This window comes from Elaeis guineensis, chromosome 9, assembly GCF_000442705.2.
Source record: "Elaeis guineensis isolate ETL-2024a chromosome 9, EG11, whole genome shotgun sequence".
NCBI classification, from domain to species: domain Eukaryota; kingdom Viridiplantae; phylum Streptophyta; class Magnoliopsida; order Arecales; family Arecaceae; genus Elaeis; species Elaeis guineensis.
In genome coordinates this window covers 17450274-17469174 of record NC_026001.2, presented here as the reverse complement: position 1 = coordinate 17469174, position 18901 = coordinate 17450274, and the positions used below count along the sequence as shown (strand labels likewise).

The 18901-nt window shown below is 35.7% G+C and overlaps 1 protein-coding gene across 2 annotated transcripts; it reads right to left on the bottom strand.

The window, feature by feature from the left end:
* Window positions 1–1226: 1226 nt before the first annotated feature.
* Window positions 1227–16753, bottom strand: LOC105051407 (flavin mononucleotide hydrolase 1, chloroplatic). Of its 2 annotated transcripts, XM_010931849.3 has the most exons (7): window positions 16418–16749; window positions 12250–12325; window positions 8091–8142; window positions 4450–4564; window positions 4311–4381; window positions 3389–3476; window positions 1227–1532 (listed from the first exon to the last, which is right to left on the bottom strand). In XM_010931849.3, exons 1-7 carry the CDS (start codon window positions 16612–16614, stop codon window positions 1409–1411), a joined length of 723 nt encoding a protein of 240 aa, XP_010930151.1. In that variant the 5' UTR covers window positions 16615–16749; the 3' UTR covers window positions 1227–1408. The 2 variants fall into 2 exon arrangements, with proteins under 2 accessions (XP_010930151.1, XP_010930152.1); XM_010931850.3 differs by lacking the exon at window positions 3389–3476 and having other exon boundaries at window positions 16418–16753.
* Between the last annotated feature and the right edge of the window lie 2148 nt (window positions 16754–18901).

The following is an 18901-nucleotide window of genomic DNA, read 5'->3' as shown; positions in this document are numbered from 1 at the left end:
CTTACCATCTCCTGCTCCATTTGGACTAATTTACGGAGACCACAATAAGAACTCCAACTACTACCGAGTATGAAGATCTTCGTGAGTCTCTTAGTATGGATATAAGAAAATCTTGGTTGATCAATCTAAAAGGAAAATCTTGGTTAATCTTGCCCTTATTGGAGCTGCCAAATGAATCATGCAGCCGGAAACAGGCTCGAGTTCTCAAGAAAAGCTCGAATCAAGATTGCTTAAAAGTAAACAAACCAAAATTGAACTAGCACAACAGGCTGGAGATTAATTTCAAGTTGATCCACCAATTGACCTAGCTTGATTAGGCTCAACCTGATGGAACAAATATACTGATATATTTATTGTTTATATGTTTCTATACTATAAATTATATTATATTGTATTATGCATTTATTATATATTATGTAGTTAATGGATCATTGGATCAAGGTTGTAATTAATGAATTCTTTATTTTTAAATTAATTAAAAATCAGAGCAGATTTGAACGAAGTTTTGAGTCGAGATTGATATCAAGTTTGAACTGAGATTGATTCAAGTTTGAATTGATTTAAACTAGATTTAAGGTCATTAAACTGATCAATTAGGCTTGTATTCAGCTTGTTTTGAAATTAAACTCAAAAAAAAATGTCAAACTTGATCTTAGAGCTGAGTCTGAAGTTTGAATTGATTTAAGCTAGATTTAAGGTTATTAAACTGATCAATTAGGCTTGTATTCAGCTTGTTTTTTAATTAAACTCAAAAAAAAAAAATGTCAAACTTGATCTTAGAGCTGAGTCTTGAAAGTTAATTTCAAACCAAGCCTGATCATACATACATACATACGTACATTCATACATACAAAATGGCAGCTGTGGGCCTATCACTGTACCTTGCTTGAATAATGGACTGCTCCTATACAACTTGGCAAATGCTAGCCCTTATCCTGCTCAACTTGGATATGCAAACCAGTTTGTTTGGCCAACTTCCAAGACAATGCATTAACACCAACAGTTCCCACATATAATGATACTGGTCTTAGCTTTTACCTGAACCAAGATCCAATACAGAGGGATTGTTGCCAATTTCCAAGGCTACCAATGATAGCTTTTGGACGGCACATGCGACTTATTGTTATGGTTATTATTAATTATTTATTATTACCATGAACAATATAAGTCCATTGAGATGACCGAAAGTGTCATAGTATTTTCAGGCTACCAACCCAAATGATCAATGAATGAAATGACATATAAATATGCTATAGCAAATACAAGCTATACAAAGAATGTCTCTGTCTCTGTTTTCCCCCGAACTATACAGACATTAGCATCTTAATAGGAACAATACTTGAAACAATAGGGTCAAATAACGTCAGATTATCCTCTGCAAGAATGGAAAATATGGATAGATTCTGGCTTACATGCTATCCAGAGTTACCATCTCAACTCCCAATGAAGATAATTCTTGTTTGAGAGTGTCCACATTCCTGAAATGCAACCCAACCATGCCCGCATTCCCAGCTGCCTCCACATTTGCCCTCCTGAAATTGTTAGCAACAAGTGCATCGGGAACATGAAAGATGCAAGGGAAAAGGAATCTCAGGCTAGTTGATCGGTGAAAAGGAATTATAAAGATTCTTCCCACATTACACTCCAAACCTTGCTACGGTAATACTTTTTCTATTTTAATATTTCTAGAAAGCAACCGTGCGGACTGACAAGGACAACTCTTAATGCAATATTCTCCACCTTTCAAATGACTGACCAAGATTAGGGGTGATAATCGGGTTGCATAGGACTAGATAAGGATGGGTCGGATACAGAATAGATCAAAAATCTATCAACTTCAATCTGACTTATTTATTAAACGAGTCAAATCCAGCACACTAACAGGATCGACTTGGATTTTCTGTTCAATCCGTGAAGTGGGCAGTCTATTTGGGTCCCCTCCAACCCAGATCCACGGGAGTGAAAAAAAAGACTTCCATGAGTCTTTTTTTCGATAAAATTAGGATGGGCCTTTAGAAGAACATAGACCGTATAGACCAATAAATCTGATTCCTGCAGAAAATCGGGTTCAATCCTACTAGACTTTTCAAATAGGTCCTAAACAGGTAACCTATGAAGCACCGGTACTTCTATTTCAGGCATGTACCAGCATCAGGTACATTTTCAGTGCAGGTACATTTTCGATATGAGTACTCCTATTTCAAGACTTACTATTTGATTTCTTCTACTTATTTAGACTGCCAATTTTTTTTTGTTAATAGCAAGTGTTTGTTTGTTTTTTATAATGATACTTATAAATTTAGCTGAGATTTGAGAACTTAATTTTATTAATATTCGAATATTATATATATCATTCAGTTTTTTCATATATTTTTATTAATATTAAAATATTATATATATTCAAATATTAATAAAAATATACAATATCTAGCCGTACCTGTATCGTGATTTTTTTTAATTTTTATCGTATCGGTATATCCGTACCATAAAGTATCCATACCACTTACCAATATCCATGCTTCCTACCAGGTAGTCCAACCCAACCTACAACAGATTGAATCAGGTTAAATAGATTAAACGGGTTAAGCATTACCACCCGGTCCAAGATTTGCTATTAAAAGGTATCACTAAAAATGAAAAAATCATCCGCTTTGGGCCTATGTTCGAAGTAGAGATGGCAATGGGTAGAGTTTGGGTTAGGTATTGTACTATCCATCCCCATCCCCAAATTCGAACTTAATATCCTATACCCAAATCCTACCCGATACCCGATCGGGTAAGAAAAGAAATATCCATCCTCATACCTAATGGGTTCGGAGATACCCACGGATAATTCATTTTTCCATATCCAATCCATACCCGCCCAATGCTTATCCCATACCTAAAAAAAATAAACAACTAAAATAATTTTATGCATATTATCAATCAAAATAAAATTACCAATTCAATATAGAACATAATTTATAAATTCAAATTCATAGAAATCAAACATAGAAATAGAATTACAATTCAACGTAGAACATATAAATAACCAAAATAATTTTATGCATATTATCAACCAAAACAGAATTACCAACACAGAATTATAAACATATATATTCGGATATAGATTCGAGTATTACTCATACCCGTAGGTTTGGGTCGGGTTTAAATTTGGATAGAAAACAGCACTAGCCATACTCTACCCATATCCGTGCTACAATTTTCAAATTTTACCCAAACTCGAACTCAAATCCGGTCCAATCCTATTTTTCGAATTTGATCGGGTTTGGATAGGGTGCATATCCATCGGGTCGGATCGATTTTGCCATCTCTAGTTTGACGTAGAAATAGGACAGCTAGCAAAGTTGGCTGGTGAAAAAAAAAAAAAATAGAAAAGAAAAAAAACCTGTCATCAATGAAGATACAACTTGCTGCCTCAACTCCAAGATGATGCAACACTTCCATATAAAATTCAGAAGCAGGCTTCCTTTTCCCTGTTTACGGCAAGAAGACAGATAGATATGCGCAAAAAAGAAAAGAAAAGAAAAGAAAGTAACAGACATTTCTTAAGACTGATGTATCAGAGTATTTTCTGTGCATGCTCAAAACTCAATTATTTGTTTACTAAAACCATTTGCTGTTTCAGATCAGACAAACCATGCACCAGCAGTCAAGTCAGCAAGCCACACAAGCCCTAGCAAATAGGTAGAGTGCGGTTTGACACTTGACACACACTAGAGATAAGAAACCTCTGGATCCCTTTTTCCATTTCCATTCCTTCAATTCTCTTTCATCCTATTAACCAAAAAGTCGTGTATTTCAACCAAAAAAAAAAGCAGGAAAAAAACAAAGGAAAAAAACATGAAAAATGAACAAGATTAATGAATGCATGTTCAAGTGATGGTCGGAATAGGAGAGATTTGAATGGATGACTGCAGTTTTTATAGTGCAAACCTTGGTGCTCAGTCTACAATGTGCAAGAGTGTGACAGAAGATGAAATTAATTAGATAACAGTAAATGAATTTCCAGTAATGTAAAGAAGCAATGTTTAAGGTTTCATTTAAAAATATAAAATGAAAAAAAGTATGCGACATAAATAAACCAATTTATTATTTTCTAATGCTATGGTAAATTGTTAGTTGTCTGCAGCACATGCTTCTTCAAATATCTATATTCTCCAGAGAAATTACTGAATAAGATTGACCATGTTAAACTTTTAAGTGCATCAGTGACAGATTTAAATTAGGAATGTCATGAAGGGTCCGGCAACCATTAAGGTTTCAAACTTCAAAACAAAAGAAGTTTCCACAAGGAGTAGAAAGATTACCAATTATACAAGAACAAAATGTCCATGACAAATACTTCGAGAGTTGTAACTTCTCTTCAATCATCTTGTACCTAATATGACATATCTCAATAATAGTGAACGTCTTAATGAAATTGGTTAGGAAAATACTGATACTGACCAGATTGGATAGTTTGTAAAAGCATGCAATTCATAGTTGTTTTGTTTCAAACTATGGAGCAGCTCCTCAATGCCATCAATGTAGGAATATCCTCTTAGCATGCACTGTTTGAGACCTACAAGAAAATAATAAATCGATTAATTTTAATTGTGGATAAATGATCTAAATACATTATACAAACTCATCAAAGGGTAAATTATTAGAGTAATTTATTGTAAGGCGAGAGGTGGTAAAGTTATGAGATAACCAGGTGGTAACTACCTTTTCAGAAGTGCACTAGAAAAACTATAACCAAATATGGTAATTATATCAAGTGAACTGCTCATATGCAACCTAGTCTGCACTCAGCACAACCAAGAAACTGTATGTTGCTATTATCTGAATAGACTTGAGGAGAATAGATTTATAGGCATTCCTATGTTTCCTATCACTAATAGGATATACAGAACTAAAAACGGAATATCAAATCATAAGATTTCATTTCCTTAGACTGATTTCATCTAAGGCATGGCACAGCCAACTTCCCTTGAAAAGGTCATTATTTAAAGGGCATTCATGTGCTCAGCCCTTTCTTGAGAAATGAAGCGGCAATTTTTTTCTTGATTTCTTTTTCTTTTTTCCTTTTTTGGTCTTAGGAGTTCATGAAAATATTGATTGGTTGAAGATTCCATTTTCCTAAGCACAAGTAGAGAAGGTTTTTCATCAATTACAAGAATGCAGCAAAAAAGGGAAAATAAATGACATGAAGCAGAAAGTGTATTGACAAATAATTGATAGAAGCAGGTGGACATAGTTGGAGGAAGCACACTAGCATATAAATGTAATGCTGCTAATACAACATCATAAGAAAGTTGTTCTCCATCAAAGTTTGCGAACTCGGTACCAGAGCCCGTGCCAGCCGACCGGTGGTACAGATTGGTATGGGTTCGTACCAGACCAGACCAGCACAAACCAACACAAAGGAGAAGAGGCAAACTGGGAGGAAAAGAGAGAGAGGAGAGGGGTAGGGAGGGGGGGACGCAGTGGCTGGAGGAGACGCCAGCACTGGCATGCTTGGAGGGCCGCGAATGCCTCCACTTCATTCGCCACTTTGTCGAGAGAGAGAGATAGAGAGAGAGGGGGCGAGGAAAAGGAAAAGAGAGAGTGGGAGCTGCTAGAGGGCCTCCATTGACTACTGTGGCCGCCAGACAGCGCAATTACGGCCTCCGACGTCGCAAGTGTGAAACAGGGACGATCGCCTCTGTTTCATAGTTTTTTTTTTTTTTAAAATGGATTACAATGAAGCCGGCAAACACATTGCCAGCTTCACTATTTATCTTCATTTAAAAAAAAAAAAACCGACGTGTGAATAGGGACGGTCCCCCTATTCCGCGGCCATGGCTCCGCCCATGCAGTTTCCACCATCCGGTGGCCATGACGGCCACCTAGCAAACTCCAGTAGCCCCTCTGCTGGCTGCGCCTCCCTCCGATACGTCGCTCCTCCTCTCTCCCCTTCTCGCTCGATTAAATGTCCTATCGGACAATGCCAAGCCACAGAGGCTTTCGCGAACCTCAGACAGCCTCAGCGGGCCACCGTCGGCCTCCAGCGACATCGTGTCATGTCTCTCTCTCCTCCTCTTTCTCTCTCTCTTTCCTTCTCCCTCTTTCGGTGTACCATTTTCCTTGGTCGAGCCGTTCCAGTTTTCAGCTGGTTCGGCTCTATACGGGGTGTATCGACAAGTTCGAGCCGGTATGGAATTTCATATAATCTCTACAGGGTGAGTTCTTAATCTACCATCTCTACTAGCTATAACAGATGCTACAGGCATACCCCCAGCTCTGAAAAAGGAAAAAAAAAACAGAAAAAAAGGGTAGCCATAACCTATTAGAAAATCCACAAGTCATTCAGCTGAAACATCAGGTTTTCAAACCTAATATTCCTGTTTGTTAATTCTCGCAATTGGGCAAATGCAATTCACATTTGAGGGAAGAGAGAAGGGAGTAATCTGTTCAGGAGACAAATATGGGAGTCCAAGCTGTTTGAGATTCAAATTAGAGATAGAGATAGACCCCAATTTGTTTGAAAGATTTGTGAAAGGGTTCTGATATGATTGGGAAAGGAGGAGAGGATGCATGGTAGTTAACAGTGAGAAAGCAAGTGTCTGTAATGTATTAATAGGAGGGTTATTCTCAATAGAAAAAATTGACATTTGATATCGAATCAAGGAGGAAACTTCCTTGATTTCTAAACTTATTTTTGCATGTAGTATAGATAAGAATCCTTAAATACAATTAAAACCACTGTTTCAGATAATTTTTTACATGAAAACATCTTGGTTGTGGTTCTGGTGTACGTCCTGTTCCCTTAAACTTCAAAGTCCACGTCTTCCTATTTGTTTGAAGACAGATTTCTATCCCTGGAATGGCTTCAGCATTTATTTGGTGATATATTAGTTTTCTCCTTTGTTTATGTTTCCGTGTTCCTAGTTAAGTATTTGTTGCATGTCATCATGGCTTTAAAAATTTGATTTGTAGTCAAATAGTGGGAAGTTCATGGTGTTAAAGAGTAGGGTGCTAAGGAAATCAGCACCATGTATTCCACAGATTCATATGTAGTGCCTCAGAATGTGAATGCAATCAAAGCACTTACTTGATCGAGTAAATATTATAATTTTGTTTTATTTGTTGATCAGTTCTCATTATTGGTATTATTGGTATTTAAATATTAATAGGATTATATGTCGAGTCTTAGTATAAGTTACTCTACTATGTTGTATGCAAATCCATATAAAAAAGGGAAACATTCTTCACCATAAAATGATGAGTGATCTTGTGTTCATTCAGTATAATAAAAAACTTCACAATAAATTCAAGGCAAGAAAAATCTTGGTGCATTCACTCTTGCTGGTTTAGATGAGTTTAACTGGCATAACGGTGGCTGATTAGTTCCACAAATCATTTTCAGTGATTGGGGGACTTTTCAAGATTAGAATATGCCGCATCTTTTAATTACTTATCATGAAGAATGGATATTTCTAAATTTAAATATCAATTGTTGTGAACAACTCCATGTCCATTTATTTATTCTTTTATTTCATCAACGTTTTTTATTACTATTTCGGTATTTCCTATTCACCATTTATAAAAGTTTATAGCTAATCAAACTTGCATGCAATAATTGCTTAATAGTTTGACTTAATGTGGTCAAAATTTCCAAGCTTGAGTCGAATGGAGATATGGTAGAAATTTAAATCCATTACATATCTTGTGTCCATGTTTCCAAAAATTCACCCTTGATACTTTAAAAATGGTAATAATAATTTAGATTACTTCTTTGCAAATGTGCTTATTCTCAGCTATAAATGCATAAGGATCCTTCAGTAGAATACATTCAGGAGAATAAGAAAGGATATTACATATCATGTTTATGGATCATATGAGCTCTAAATTGCAATAGTCTCCAAGTGCTAGCAATTGAAGCTATCAAAAAAATTCAAGAGCATTTTACATATGCTTTGTTATATATATTCTGAGAATCACCATATCAAATGTTTATAATGAGCCCATATACTATAAATCTAGTTAAAATTGCATCATTGATGAGTAGACATAGATAGCATTTGAAGTTGAAACTTAGAGACACATTTAGCATTTCTTCTTACCTTCCAAATCAAATGGTCTTCCATCTTTAAAAAACTTTTTAGCAAGCTCATTCTGAAGTGGGCAAAAGAGAGTTTGTTAGACAAATTCTACAACCACAATACTAGACAAATTCTACAACCACACTATGTGATCTTCAACATCCAGAATAAATAACATTGAAAAATGTAAAAATTTTCTCATGTCCAATCTTACAAATGGAAGAAAGATGAATTAGGTGGCCAAAAAAATGTATGATGAATCACTAAAAAAAGTTTGGAGTGGTGAGTGTAGTGAGAACAGAAATAGCATGCTTCATTTTTCAAGTACTTGTCGAAATAGCTGACAAATAAAATAATCTCTTACAGGACCCCATTCTTGAATAAAAGGAAGATGCTAGATATTGAAAAGTACATGGCTTCATCAATAAAGACAAGAACAGCAATACACAAAAGATACTCTTCAGACAGCACTAGAACAATATATCCGAATGCAAATTATAAAGATATGCAGATAAAATTTTTAGTGTGTGATGTACTTGAGATGAATATAACTTACAACATTTAATTTTAAATGTTCAATGTGATGTCCATACCGGCATTCTTAATCTATTTTTGTTCTTGTATATGGATTCTAAGAATTTGTAAAGATATCCAACTCTAGTGTCTTTCATCTCATTAACTATTGTATGTATTGCCATCATGCCATTAATGCTAAAACTCACACAAGTACTTCCTATTCAAGTTTAACCGAAAGTATTAAAAGCCAGTGCTAGTGCCTCTGCCGGTCACCAGTCCACATGGTATATGCCATGGAATGTGTATGTGCCAACAATATGTGCGATATACTCATAATGGCCTGGCACAGGCTTGGCACTGCGAATTCCACAATCCTTGGTTTCACATGACAAAATTAAGACCATTGATCTGACTTTTTGCTATTGAAAAGCTTCAAAGACAAATCTTGGGATCTCCAACCAACATTAGAGCAGCTTTGCAGAGGTATTAAATCGTATCAGTGATTATTCATGGATCTCACCACTTATATTCATCAAATTAATGCTAAAAGTGAGTGACTTAATCATCTTTTGATGCTAGAAACATGAACAAATTCTTGGAAAACAATATGACTTTATTCCCAGCTTTTTGTGAAGGTTGTAGGCTTCTAGCCCTTCGATTTTTATCATGTTGGAGAAGTGACACAATGCGTCAAACCTCTCTCGGTAAATGACGCCATCCAAAAGGTTTAACTAAACTTATCCTTTCTCTCATATAGTTGCTTAATGACTTTAAAGCATGACACAGATTTCTTGGCTCGAATTAAATCAACCTGAACCAAGTCAACCCAAACTTGAACCAATCTCTCTTGATTTATGTCCATTTTACCCAAAGTTTGTGGTATTAGGATAGTTTGACCTCTTTTTCACTTTCCCCAAACTAAAATCTCATCTTTTAGGATTAGGAGTTGGTTGTTGAGTTTGGTTTCACCCTTTATCATTTTTCCCAACATTCTCACCAAAACAAACTTAAGTTCGACTTTTCATCCTTAGCCTCATGAGTTGTTTTAGCCTTCTAGGAATTAAATTCTCCCTCTTTGAAGAATTTTATTTGTAAAATATTGGATTGAAAACTTTCTATCATTTCATGCCATTTTTGCCTCTTGTTATTGGTTTCACATTAATGAGCAGCAACCTAATCTCCCTATTATTTGGTTAACCCTAGTCATTCGTATCAAAATTTATTTTTCGCCTTTCATTATTTAGTTATTTGCATAGACACCTTTCAAATCATTCTGTTTCTGCATGGATGCCCCTCTCATTACATTTCTGGCCAACGGCATTCATAAATAATAGGTTTTGGATATTAGTTGACACAATTACCCTTTATGTTAATAACCTTGGAAAATTTAAAATTCATTTGGTGCTTAAAAGAGCTATATTTTTATATAAATTTTTCAAGAATATTAATGTAAAAGGGTAATAAAGTTATTTTACATTATTTATATCAGCTATAAATCCCATGTGAGTGGTATCTAAGCAAAAACAGGATGGTTTGAGGGATATATATATATATATATATATATATATATATATATATATATATATATATATATATATATATTGATTTTGATTTTTTTTATCATATATAACTTTGCAAATATAGCACATACATACATACATGCATGCATGCTGCACACATACATCTACATATACATAAACATATATATATGTATATGTATATATATGCTATATTTGCAAAGTTATATATGATAAAAAATCAAAATATAAATGTAGTTTTTAGATCAAGTCCCCATGTCTAACAAAGGTTCTCACATTTGATCCTTTTTGGACACTCAAACACCTGAACACTTGACACTAGGTAACATTAGATTTGATATATATTTTCTGGATCATTTCAGCCCACCATGGAATACATTGCCACCTTGAGCCAATAGGATAGCAATTGCTATCGCGGGATTTTGCCTAATACATCGGGTGCCAAGGTCTACCAATCTATGCCAAACCAACTAGTTCAGGGCGTACCGAACCAATTGGTTTGGGGTGTACCGAACTAGATTGGGGACTACCATAGTTCAGACGACTAAAATGGTTTGGCCCCTTGTCACGCTAGTAAACCCAGGAACGCTCGCTCGTGACTTGATTTCAGCTTATACTATGTTGGTATGCCCGGAATGACACGGTATGGATCCATACCATGCCGACTGATTGCTGGTTGATATCCCCTTCGATACTGGTTCGACAAACCTTGTCAAGTGCTTTATACCCAAGTGCCATATGGCATTACAATGAATCTTATCTTAGCATAGTAATTGTGAGCCAAAACAGCAACAGGGACTATTATGATGGCTTTCAAAACAATGCTTCACTCCCCCTTCTCTTCTTCCTCCTCCCTGATTTCACTTTCTAATCTTTTAATAAATGGGTGGATTCCCTTTTACTCAAAAAAAAGGATGAGGTTAATTATGCCTTCTTCCTTACCTTTCTTTTCTCCTTTTTTTTTTTTTTCCAGAAAAGGGAAATGGTTCAATCTACTACATCTTTAAGCTATCAGCTAACCCTAATCCTATTAGCAATTATGAAATAACACAAAATAAAAACTAATAAAACAAAATTAAAAAAAAAACAGAAATTGTTCAATCTACAACATTTTTTGAGCCATCAGCTAATGTTAACCCTATTAGCAATTATGAAATAACACCAAATAAAAACTAATAAAATAGTGCTTGTGCCATTACTAGCAAGAAAAACTCAATCTATAGCAAATTTGGACCCCAAATGACCCGAACACCGACAGCAACCATAATACAAAACAAAAAGAATACAACCTGCACCTTAACACAGCAAAAGGGAAAAAAGTGAGCAATATACCCAAACCAACACCATGAACTATATCACGTGTTGATATAGAAATTTATAGACACAATATCAATCCACTCCCCACCAATGTCGGTATTGACACCAATTATCCCAGGTTTATGTTGAAGTGCCTATGTATCAAATCATTTTGTGAGATGAAGTATTAGAAACTTAGACATAGCACTTGTATTCAACAGCAAGATTGCTATCCATTAAATCAAGTTTATCTTTAGTACTCCTAGACCAAAAGTAAAACCCACTTCATCACTAGTGCTACATATTTCCTTTTGAATTATTCAGATTCCATAGTCTTCTTTTAGGTATATTTTTAATTCTATTTGTATCTACTTCCATTGTTGTTAGGGAGCATGGATATAAGTGTCATGTGCTTGTGGCATACTGGACCGTCGCTAGAACAATATTGTGCCATGTAGAGCCTTTCTAAAGGATGACATGCATGGGCATGCTAGCATGCCAACTACTATCATGCATCCAGTATCACACCAATGCAACATGCAAGTATGGCACAAAAGTGGTACTCATGCATGTACTGTCATGTTAACTAGCACTTAAATTTTTGATTAGGAGATAATTTGAAAATTTGAATGATGGTCAACTCACCCCTGACTAGAACTGTAGATAGAGTTTCCATAGTCCAAAACAAGATACGAAAGGTAGAAGGTAAAAGTAGTAGTAAGAGTAAATACTCCAACAATGCTAAAAAAATATGAAAACACATTAATAACTAATCATCAACTAGTGTGATATAGCAAAAGAATCTTTTGGCCTAGAATTGCTAAACATACCTCATCAATCAACCCCATCTCAAATTCAACCCATGCAGTCGGGTGCTTGCTTTCTAGGAGTTCTTTCATGGACATCCTACAAAAGGAGATGTTTACTCAAATGGAACTTATAGATTATGAAATGAACTTCTTAATGAGAATATTACAAGAAATAAATTGAAGTAATCCTATAAAGATCAAGATTCATAGATTTTTTCCACATGCTTGAGCAAAACAACCATCTTCATTGAGAAAAGATAAATGTAATTATTAATCTATGATAGTCAAGGGATACATTCATGTTCAAGAGAAACTAAACAAACTAAAATATTAGTGAGATACTTGCATATATATCAATTATTTACAGATATGTGTATCTTTCCATGTCAATGACCACCACTTTCAACAAAATACCTATATCATGTGGTACCTAACCAACATGAGCATAATTCATGATATTTTAATCCTTGATGACTAACTCTTTTTCTTTTCTAGGTCCAATCTCCACATATTATGAGAACACCATTATTAATAAGATCGAATATTCTTTTAGAAGGGTATCTCAGTGCACAAGGGTCCTGCCATTGCTAGGTCTAGAAAGGGCTAAATTTATGCAGCCTTACTCTCATTTGCAGAGGGGATGTTTCTGCATTTTAAACCCATGACATTTAGGCCATAATGAAGCAACCTTAAAGTTGCGCCATGGCCCACCTATCAAAAATTCTTTTAACTTCTTTATTATCTTACTCATCATCGAGGGTCAAATGTTGTCTAAATAAGATATAAGCTACCCATATAAGTAGAAGAAATCATTCCTAACTCCGTAAGTTGATTCACTTAGTCAATCAGGGGGTATCTGGTTCACTATGGGAATTGGAATTGAATCAAAATCTGAATAGATTGGAATGGGAATCATAATGGCCATATTTCTCATACATTTCGTTCATGTTTGGAATTAGAATCAGAATCGGAATTGAAAAATCCACTAAATAAAGGGTCATTTTTTAAAAATCAATTAAACATAGGAGTGTTTTTGGAAAATCAATTTTTTTAAGTAAATATAGCAGAATGGAATTTGAATATAGGGGGGAGATGGGGATTGAGTTTTGGGGGATTGGAGCATTCCCATTTCCCCTGGAATGGGAATGGCAATGGGACTCCCCCAACCAAATGGTTGGAGTGAGAGTCACTTATTCCCATTCCCATTCTAGAGCCCAACACCCTTTAACCAAATATGTACTTAGGATAGCTAGTAGCATGTTATAGTTACTATTACATACTTTAATGTTATGCCTCTGCTGTTGGCTTGCCTTGTGAAGATCCAAAGAGGTTATTAACATCTATGAGGATATGTCAATATGAGTTTTAGCCTCCAACTAGCATGAATTACTAATGTTCCACACCCATGCACCTTCACCTTTTCAAAAAATAGCCAACAAAATCCACCAATATATATTGAAAGTTGAAACAAGTTACCCCTCAAATTTTCTAGATCAGTTTGCAACTAAGCATATAAAATTCCTTGATGTAGTTAATCATACTTCTCACCTCTTGGCAATGACTAATCAAATTTGCAACAAGTTGCTTGCAAGATCCATTGTTGAAAAAAATTCTCCACTGACTTGGTTTCATCTTTTCTCAGGATTCACTCTTAATTCTTGCTTGTCAAAGATGAGATTTTATGGATGTCATTCCACTAAAGCCTGATGCATAGCTACCTAGATGCTACTTCAAACTGCATAGTGTGTATGTATCCGATACATATGAGATTCTAATTGAATACAACTAAGGTAGTGTCCGATACTTATTCCAAGTATCCTATTTTTTCTAAAATTAAAAAGAACTTTTGAACACTCCTTGGATATGTCCTAGATACTCTATGAACACCTCCATGGATAGTGAGGGTTTTTCTTTTCTTTTCTTTTCTTTTCTCGATGAATGTTGACATTGCAATTGTGAACGGTTAGTTTTAAACTTTTTTATGTTTATTGTTATTGTGAGGAGTATGCATTGTAGAAAATTGATTTAATGATTATTAAATAATGGAGTTTATGAATGTTCATGCTTTTTGCGAAGCATGAACTATGTTCTTATGATAGCCCTGGCATGTTCTATGGATTTCTTTTATGCAAGCATAAAATTTATTTATTTGTGTAACTATTGTCATATTGTAGGCATTATCGTATATTGTTTTCTAAATATTTGGTATAACAGTGCATTCTTATAATGTTGTGAACATATATTGTATTCCACAAGTTTCATATCTTGGCCTTGTTGCATCTCTCTTCAATCAAATAACTTCTCAAAGTAGCAAGCCACTCAAGGAAAAGTATAGGGTAAGATGATCATGAAACACTAATTATCATTCTTTTTTGTTAGGCTAAAATAGAAAGGAGCTGGATGAGGAGCCAACAAATCTCAAACTGATATAATTATTTGTGGACCGAAAGCTCGTTATATGTCTAGAATTAGGCATATGAATATGTAGCTATGCTTTCAGAAAGACATAACGTGAACATTTTTTAAAAAATACACTGCTTATAAGACTATGAATGACATAAAATTAAAAATGAATAGAAAATGGTCCTTTAAATCATTAGAAAAATGAAGATCTAGAGCTCAGATACTCCAAATACCCCAGATTCAACATTTATCACATACAACTATAGCATTACAATAAGGGTTACATTCTCCAAACGGATTATGCCTAATCCTAATACTTGAAGGTTGCCTTCATGAATCCCTATTTATCAATCTCTTTTGCTAGGGCCAAATATCAAATGTTGCTGGTAGATTTTCATATATTGTCCTACATATTCCATTCAAATTTGCTTAGGGCTTTGCCTTATTTTTTTGACTAAAAGATAAAAACCAGAAATTCAAATTAAGGACCCTTCAAATGTTTGTTGTTCTTGCCAATACCATGTCAACTAGTTCTCTATCAATTATGACTCAATCGGTCAACTTCCATGACTCTAGATTATTGGTTTCTCAACCTATACTTCCTAGTTGTACCACACACCCACATCAATATTTTCAATCTCATTTAATTTGTGAGCTTTCATTGGTGTCCAGCACTCATTCATACATATTATGCATAGACAAAAGGTTGTATTCCGCTCCCATGCTGGTGCTGGGTTTGCACATTATGAATTTGCCAGGTCAGGCTAGTCATTTTCCCAATGACATGGCAAGACTTGTGACAACCAACACAGGTTTGTGCCTGTGCATATAACCAAGTTAATACCTTTTTGGCATGGACCAGCATGCATGATACAAGAATACATACTCCTATACTAAGCTAATACCCCTTTGGCTTATGTTACACCTCGGAAGTATCTCTTCAGTTTGCCCACCCAACTCTAGTTCTATTTGATAGGTCTCTTTTTATTTCTTTATTATTAGACAAAGCAACCTGAGATAAAGAAACAGTTCATGGTGTTTTATTTCACCCATCTCCATTGAAATTGCATTATGTATACTCAATTATTATTACCATTTTCCTTCAGCTTTGATCACATCAAGACACAGAAAGGTTTTAGACTTAGTTTTGGCAAATTTATGTTCTGAGATACTTAGCAAGGAAAATGGAGATTAAACATAATCAGACAGAGAACCATATCATCAGGTTATATCTCGAACAAAAGGTATAGGATCAATTGAAGGCTAAGGTGTAAGAAAATTTCTGCCCACAAGGACGAATTGTGGTCTCACGGGAAAAGAGTAAAATGCATTTTAAATGCATCAAAATCTCTTAGTTCTCGAATTTGGTTTACTGTTATAGCATTTATAGATAATATATCTCAGCTTTTATATGTTGCACCAAACACTTAAGGATAGAGAAGAATATGAAGGTGACAGTAAAAGATATTACCCGAGTGAAATGACCATTATATCTATTGGCTGGGAACCCATAAATCACAAAGAAATTCAAATTTTCTCGCAATAATAGCTATTTTATTCAACCATTTTTATAATTTTCTCTAACAAAAGTCAAATTGCAACTCTTGGATTCACCAATATACAATATCATCGGCTCGAAACAGCAATTCGAGAAACAACGTATGAAATTAATGCACAAGACCTCTCAAAAAAGAAAAAAAAAAAAAAGCAAACGATACACAACGAAACACAAAGATCCAGCAGAGAGAAACTCCAAAAAGAAAGGGGAGAAAGAGGGGAAACGAACTGGAAGAAGGCGGGGATGTCGTGGTAGAAGGGATCGCGGACGATGGTGTCCATGATATCGAAGAGCAGGACGGGGAGCTTCCGGTGCTCTGTGAGGCCGGAGGTCGAGCAACTGGCGGCCATCGACAGGCGAGGCCTCGAGGCAGTGGGCTTTGGAAACAAGGGAGAGACGGCGGGAGGCCGGAAGAGGCAGGACATCGTCGTAATATAGAGATAGAGGATGGTGACAATAAAATGAGTAATCTTGATCACATGGCTTTGCTCGGCGAACTGAAAGAGAGGTTTCGATTCGGATGGGGGTTTGACCCCCGTCTATGTTACGATTCTATAACGCCGATATTACCACACAACTGACCACCACCTCCGAAACCGTTCTTTATCGTTATCACTTACGAGGCGACACCAAAACTGTTATGAACCACTACAACGGTTACAACGGTCAAGACAAATTTATAAATTTTTTTATATTCAATTAATCATCAAAAACTTTGTCTACATTCCGTATATAGCTGGTTTCGAGTTGGAACAAAGGAGGGTTGTAATAAGTTTGATGGTTGAGATTAATAATTATTACAAGGAGGGCCTCGAGTCGATTAGAGAGAGAAGCTTTAAGAATTTTTTTTCTTTCTTAGCATGTATCTCGAGCATCGAAGCTCCTTCGACGATGGTCGATCGAGCCTCGCTCTCTCTCTCTCTCCCTCTATCTCGTTTTTTCTCTTCCTCTCTCTCTCCTCCCTCCCTCTCCTCTCCTCCTCTCTATTATCTCCTCCTCCTACTCTCTCTCTCTATCTCTTCTAGCATTGGTCCGCTATAGTCGACTGGCAGCATTTTTCCTATTTTCTTCTCCCTCTCTCCCCTACCACTCTATCACCCTCTCTCCTCCTCTGCTCTCTCCCTTCTCATTTGCTTTTCTCCCCCATCTCTCTATCTTCCTGACTCATCTCTCTCTATCTTCTCTACTTCTTTTTCTCTTTTTTAGCCATTAGCCAGCAGATACTAATTGAAAGTCGAGTTTCTTCTTCCCCTATTCCTTCCTCTCTCCCCCACTCTCTTTTCGATCGGAAGTCGACTCCAGCTATTAATTTTCAATCATTGTCGTTCCTCTTCTCCTCTTTCTCGATGTCGTGATTAGGTCATCACCGATACTTCTCGACCAGTAGCCCTTCTCTCTCTCCCCCCTTACCCAGCGGCCCTTCTTCCTTTCCTTCTTCTCGCTACCCATTCTTCTCTCTCTTTCTCTCGCAGTCTCACTCTCTCTCCTTCTTTTTTCAATTGGGAGCCGATTTTGATGGTTATTAATAGTGGACTCTTGATTTGGTCATCGTAGGCTTGTTTCAACTGTCGAACTCCCTCTTCTGACCTTTGGACTTCTTCTTCTCCTCTTTCCCAGCTCCATGATCCGATCATCACTAGCCCTTCTCAGCTGTTGGTTAGCCGTTGTTGGCTCTCTCTCTCTCTCCTCTGAGCCCTCTCCCTCCCCTCTGGGCCCTCTCTCCTTCCACTTTTTCCCTATTTCTTTGGTGATCTTGCAGCCACCCTCCCACCAGGTCCCCCCTTCCCTTTCTTCTTCTTACTAGGTTTGGCTCTCGCTTCCTCCTCTCTCTTTCCTTTGTCTCTTTGGTGATCTCGTTGTTGACCTATATCTGGTCTCCTTTTTTGAATTCTCTCAATGGCCAAGGATCCTCCTTTTTTAGCGAGTCCTTTCTCTCCTTCTTGTTGGATATAATCATCTCCTTCTCCTTTTCTCTCTTCCTACTCTATCCCTTGGTTCTCTTGGCTTGATCATTGCCATTGAATAAGTTTGGTCTCTTTTTCATCCCTCATGATGAACTTATCAAGAGCCAATGATCTTTCCTCTTTAGTAAGTCAATTCGATAGCTGCATATTCTTAATCCTTTTTGGTAAGGCAAGCAAACTTACGAAGAAAAATGGTGAAGTTCTAATAGTCGGCCATGCTCTATTCTTCTAATGGCAGTAAGATGGAGGTTCTTGGAGTTTAAAATTTAAATTTCAAAATTTTAAAATATTTTATTATTTATTGAAAAAAAATTTAATATTCAAATTTTAAATTGATATAGGGGGTCTTCTTTCTCACTTTATGTACTCTTTCCTCTTTTCTACTCCATATCTGCACTCTTTATCCTCAATAAATATTGGGTGGATTTCTCTCATTTTTCATCAAAAAATTATTATTATAACAAAAAATAATGGACAACAATAGAAAAATAACAATATCATTTTCCCATCATATTTATAAATGATATTATTTTGAAGAGAAAGTACAAAAAAATATTATTATTTATGTTATCATGATCCATTATAATGGAAAATGATGAAAAATAATGAAATATGATGGCCATCATATTTTTTATTTTATTTATATCTATAACATAATATGGATATCAAAAATTATTATCACAACCATTATAATGATTATAATGCTATTATTTAATACTATGGTCAGGACTTTAATTTTCTCTATTCT